The sequence below is a fragment of the Oryctolagus cuniculus genome, chromosome X (genome assembly GCF_051225735.1).
Source record: "Oryctolagus cuniculus isolate XC-2025 breed Fujian yellow rabbit chromosome X, ASM5122573v1, whole genome shotgun sequence".
Lineage (NCBI taxonomy): Eukaryota > Metazoa > Chordata > Mammalia > Lagomorpha > Leporidae > Oryctolagus > Oryctolagus cuniculus.
This window is the reverse complement of record NC_142888.1, coordinates 128,227,551-128,233,550: the sequence shown is the minus strand read 5'-3', so window position 1 is coordinate 128,233,550 and position 6,000 is coordinate 128,227,551. Positions and strand designations below refer to the sequence as shown.

The following is a 6,000-nucleotide window of genomic DNA, read 5'->3' as shown; positions in this document are numbered from 1 at the left end:
TTGCGGTTTCTTTGATTAATACTTCCTGGATAGGGGAAGCAAAAACTTTGAGTTCAATTCCAAGAGAATAATGATATGTCTACAGTTGTCTGTGAATGTGTAACTGGACTATGGGATAAAGTAGGCTATTTTTTATACTCTGTAGCAAAACTTTTCTTTGCAACAGTGGGAACTGAAAAGACATCAATGCAAGGAGAGAAGAAAATGGAGAATGAGTCAATATGAAGAAAAATCAGAACTCAGAAGGCCCCATAGTTGTTCCTAAGGGAGCTGATTGACCATTCAAGTTATAAAATTTTTTAAAAAACAAACAAAAGCAATGTATATGCAAGGTGGGTATTTTAGGTGACAATTCGGTTAGAAAAAGATCATGGTACACCAGCAATACTAATCTTCAGGTCAGTGGCAGCACCAGGTTTCCAGAGTATTTTATTCAGATTGAACCCCTAATTGGTAGCTAAGTAGAGAGTCTACCATCCCAGGAAAAGGCCTAATAAAGGCTAACAAGTTCAGAGGCAATGCTGATACTCCGGGCTTCAGGAAAAAGGCTGTTGGCCCCAAATTGCATAGAAAGGCAGTTGGAGTAAGGGATAGAGCCAAAAGTTTGAAGACAGAGAGGAGTCTTTATTGAGCCTATATTCTACACCTTTACCCTTGGCCAGAAAAGTTAGAATGATCTTACCTTTTATCATGTCAAGGAGACATATCAGAAAGATGCAAAATATCTCTGGCCAATAAAAGAAAATGACAACTGGGAGATATAGTTTGTCCCTATTTCAAAGCCCTTATATAATTCTCACCATTACTTCCCATGCCAGGAAGAGAAGGTAGGACTTCTGTCAACTTGATCCACTCAGACTGATATACAGCCAAGAATCCATAAAACTGTGGCCTTAAACACTGGTTTTCTAACAAGTTACTGACAATTTATATTCAAATTCCCAAGAATGCATGAATAAGCCTGAATTTTTCCTGTTTTTTATCATTGTAAAGGTAATGGTAAAAATAAACACAAAATCCACAGACACATTATTTAATCGGAAATATCAACTTAGGCAGAAGATCGGCAAATATGTTCCTGAAGCACAGTAATTTTCAAAACTAGAATGATTTATTCAAATCTAATGGTACTGTGAGGATATATAAAACAGATAAAACACAGCCATTTGGTTGAAACAGGGCTGGTAGGTCAGTGGCCTCTGCTTGTAACCCCAACAATGGATACACACAATGGATACACACAAACACAAGAAAGTTCTAAGAAATCCCTTTTGCTCTAAGGTACTACATTTGAAAATCAACACTGTCACGTTATTAAGATCACACTTTCCTACTAATTTCATTGGTTATCACTCAGGCGCAATAGAAGCAAAAATTCATCAGATGAAAGAAAGAAACTACGCCACAGTGGTCTAGGCAGAGGGTTACAGAGCTGACAACTGTTTTAATAATATATCCAAACAAAAACCTTAGCACTTGAGGAATACAGACAACAGCATTTGAGTCCTAATTCTGCAGCTAACTCATTCTGTGATGTTAAATAAGACCTTTTATTTTTCTGAGTCTCAGACATAGGATCCAGACAGCCTCTTTTCAACTCTGATGTCTCGGGCTTTATTATTGTCGCTCCCCGTCTTCATGGGGGAACGACACTAAACCCTGCCTAGGCTTCATATCCGAGTCACGGCACCATTATGTCGCTCCCCGTCTTCGTGGAGGAACGACACAGGACCCTGCGCTGTTCTTTTGTCTGCTCGGCCCTCCCCGGGTTTGCTGCTGGTTCTTCCCGGGTTGGCTACTATCCCTTCCACCTCCGTGGAAGGGCAGTTCCCCCTGGCCACATTCCCCACTTCCGCAGGGGAGCGGCACACCGCCGGCCGGCTTTCTCGGGGGCTGCACAGGTGTTATTCGGATAGATGTTCCCCTTAGATGTTCCCCATAGATGTTCCTGGTGCATGCCGTCTCTCTCCTCCTTTATAGTCCTCCTCTGCCAATCCCAACTCGGCTGCCCACACGCCGAGTACGCTGCTCTCCTCCAATCAGGAGCAAGTCCTACAGTTTATTGGTTGAACTGGAGGCAGCTGTGTAAAAGCTGTTTTCTTCTCTCCCAGCGCCATATTGTGGGAGAGCAGATGCATAGAATAAGTCTTAATTCCAGTAACTTAGTCCAGTCCGAGCTGCTCCCCACAATTATAATTCAGGATTCCATACTTAAGTGAAGGTTCATGGTCACACCATCCATCACAGATAGATACTAGAGGAAAATCAGGAAAGGAAAACTTTAAGTTGTTCCTGCTGGCAAGGTTCTGTGCTTTCACTCAGAAAGTCAAAACATTTTAATAACTTATTCCACTGGATGCATAACAAAAAAAAACAAAAGAGGAAAATAATCTTGAAGAAATATATCTACAAACTTTGTATATCTTTTACATGGTATGGTTTCAGCTACATCTTCACATTGCCAACCTTTACTAACTTCTGGATCCAGGGAGAGAGAAAAACATTTGCTTATGACAGTGGGAGAGCAGTAGTCTTTAAAGACAAAAATCAGAGACACAGGGAGGGGGAGGAAGCATTTGCAACAGTCTAGGTAAAAGATGATGAGGACTTGACACAATGCCATTTCAATGGAAGAAGAATGGAAAGGATAGATCTAAAAGATATTCAGGAGGATACACTGACAGGAATTTATGCTGGAGTTTAGGAAGGAGGAGGGGGAAAATAAATGCTCAGTTTCTTGCTTGAGTGATGACATGTATGATAGCGTCATTAGTGAAGCTTTGACTCTGATGAAGAAAAGGAGATTTGAGAGGGGAAATGATAAATTATAAGTTGGAATGTTTATTGTGAGATGTCATTGGATCATCAGGTGGAAATATCTAGCAAACGCTTTGATATACCAGTGTAAAGTTACATAGGCCTAGCAATGTCAAATGCAACCATTAGGGGCCAGTGTTGTGGTGTAGCAGGTAAAGCCATCGCCTGCAGTGCTGGCATCCCATATCGGCGCAGGTTCAAGTCCTGGCTACTCTATTTCCAATCCAGCTCTCCGCTATGGCCTGGGAAAGCAGTAGAAGATGACCCAAGTCCTTGGGCCTTTGCACCCGTGTGGGAGACCTGGAAGAAGCTCCTGGCTTTGGATTGGTGCAGCTCCGGCCATTTTGGCCAATTGGGAAGTGAACCAACAGATGGAAGTCCTCTCTCTCTCTGCCTCTCCTACTCTCTCTGTGTAACTCTGGCTTTCAAATAAATAAATGTCTTACAAAAAATGAAGAAACAACGAAATCCAGTCATTTGCAACAAAATGGAGGAATCTGGAACACATCATGCTGAGTGAAGTAAGCCAGTCCCAAAGGGATAAATACCATATGTTCTCCCTGATCGGTGACAACTGACTGAACACCAAAAAGGAAACCTCCTGAAGTGAAATGGACACTATGAGAAACGGTGAATTGATCAGCATAGCCCTGACTGTTAATGAACAACTTAATACATTATCCCTCTTAGAAGTTTTTTTGTCTGTTCTACTTAATATGACTGGTTTAATTCTGTAATTAATACACAGTTATTCTTAAGTGTTAAAAATTAACTGAAATGTGATCCCTGTTAAACATAAGAGTGGGAATAAGAGAGGGAAGAGATGTATAATTTGGGACATGCTCAAGCTGACTTGCCCCAAATGGTAGAGTTAAAAACATACCAGGGGATTCCAATTCAATCCCATCAAGGTGGCATGTACCAATGCCATCTCACTATTCCAAGTGATCAATTTCAGTTAGTCAATTGACTAAGAGTCAAAGGGAGCACATAAACAAGTCTAGTACCTGCTAACACTAACCGATGGAATAAATAAAGGGGAGAGTGATCCAACATGGGAAGTGAGATACTCAGCAGGCTCATAGAATGGCAGATGTCCTAAATAGCACTCTGGCCTCAGAATCAGCCCTAAAGGCATTCCGATCTGGCTGAAAAGCCCATGAGAGTATTTCAGGCATGGAAAGCCAAGACACTCTGGCAAAAGATCTCTGCGAGTGAGATCCCAGTGGAAAGAACAGGTCTTCAAAGAAGGAGGTACCTTTCTCTGAAGGGAGGAGAGAACCTCCACTTTGACTATGACCGTGTCTAAACAAGATAAGAATCGGAGAACTCAGAGGGCTTCCATAGCCTTGGAAACTCATGACTGGAGCATAGGGAGACTACTGATGCCATAGACAGGAGTGTCAATTGGTAAAGTCAACAACAGGAGTCACTGTGCACTTACTCCTCATGTAGGATCTCTGTCCTTAATGTGCTGTGCATTGAGATTTAATGCTATAACGAGTACTCAAACAATATATTTCACTTTGTGTTTCTATGGGGGTGCAAACTGTTGAAATCTTTACTTAATGTATACTAAACTGATCCTCTGCAAAAAAAAAAAAAAAAGAAAAGAAAAGAAATTATCAACTCCCAACTTGACTCTCACTGGGATTAAACATGACAATAGGTCTGATCTGATTTCATCTTCATTTAAAAAAAATCATCTATTATTTTTCACTTTATGTTTCTGTGTGAGAGCAAACTGTTGAAATCCTTACTTAATGTATACTAAGCTGATCTTCTGTATATTAAGATAATCGAAAATGAATCTTGATGTGAATGGAAGGGGAGAGGGAGTGGGAAAGGGGAGGGTTGTGGGTGGGAGGGACGGTATGTGGGGGAAGCCATTGTAATCCATAAATCGTACTTTGGAAATTTATATTCATTAAATAAAAGTTAAAAAAATGCAACCACTAGGTTAGTCTGGAGTTCCTCAGTATATACGGCCCATCTCCTTATAATTCCACCACATTTCCTCATTTATTCATTAAAGTACTTAAGAGTTCTTACTGAAATATTTAGAATCCCTTATTATTTTGCTAGATGAGAAGATATGTGGGTGTATATTGAGGGATGTATATGTTAATTCGTTTGACTTAGTTATTCCACATTTTATTCATAAATCATAATATCACCACTTTGTACCCCATAAATATATATAACTGTAATTTGTTAATTTACAATTAAGAATAAAAGTAATAATAAACAGATGGTTTCTACCTTAGTATAGCTTGTAGTTTGGCAGGGGAGACAATGAGAAAAAAAACAGCTACAATTTTAAATAGAAGAAAACAAATGGATATAACTTAAGAATACTAGGGGGTAGGTTAAGGCTGATCTTTCTGGAAGGCCTTTAAATGGAGATTCAAAGGCCATTCTTGGACAATGGAATTGACCATGTAATGCCCTATAGGCAGGAAGAATTTAAAAAAAAAAGGAAGAATTTTTTTACAAAGCTGGGAGACCTGCTACCTTGGTTTCTACGATATGCCTAGGATATTTGTTGTTGTGGTTACTGATATTTAAATGATAGTAATAAAGTACCACCAAAGCCAAAACACTTGATGCCTATGAAATGGTATTCAACAATTTTATGTTGTCACTGATGGGGCTGGATACATATGGTTACATTAGCCAGATGTAATATTAACTTAAGTAAAACTTCAAATAAAATTGCTACAGAGCTCTGCATTCCATCACTAACAGCTCTGATTGCATCAAATCCTGCCAGCATATTGAAACCATATTCTGGGCAAAGTAACCATTCAGTAGAGTTTTAGTCAAATACTGTTATTGAGGAAGCAATACCTAAAATAACATTGTTTTAATGATTAAATAGAGAGTTGGCACAAACTACAGGATAGAAAAAAAATCTATATAGCCATTGGGGAAAGGATAAATAGGTTGTGTTTTGCAATTTCTTCCTGGTGGGTTTGCAATTGTTCCACAGCATGACAGCTAAAATGTTTAAGAAATCAGTTACCTGAATCCCAACAATAATTAGTCCCCTATCCTTTGTATGTTCACCATGAGTTCTGTTGACCTCACTACATGGAAAGATTGAATTTACCCATTTACAGTTCTAAGTACTTATTCCTTACAGGCAAACACAAGGGTGCTGGGGGTTGAACAATTCTTGGC

The 6,000-nt window shown here is 39.5% G+C and overlaps 1 protein-coding gene across 7 annotated transcripts in view; it reads right to left on the bottom strand.

The window, feature by feature from the left end:
- Nucleotides 1-1,017: 1,017 nt before the first annotated feature.
- The window catches only part of LOC127487103 (uncharacterized), a 54,188-nt gene continuing 49,205 nt past the window's right edge, over nucleotides 1,018-6,000 (bottom strand). For all 7 annotated transcript variants that reach the window (XR_016227604.1, XR_016227598.1, XM_089323725.1 and 4 more), the window contains one exon: nucleotides 1,018-2,254. Coding sequence is in view for 5 of the 7 variants with exons in the window: in XM_089323725.1 (XP_089179851.1) it covers nucleotides 2,163-2,254 (92 nt within the window). In the remaining 2 variants the exon portion in view is untranslated. The remainder of the gene's footprint in view (nucleotides 2,255-6,000) is intronic.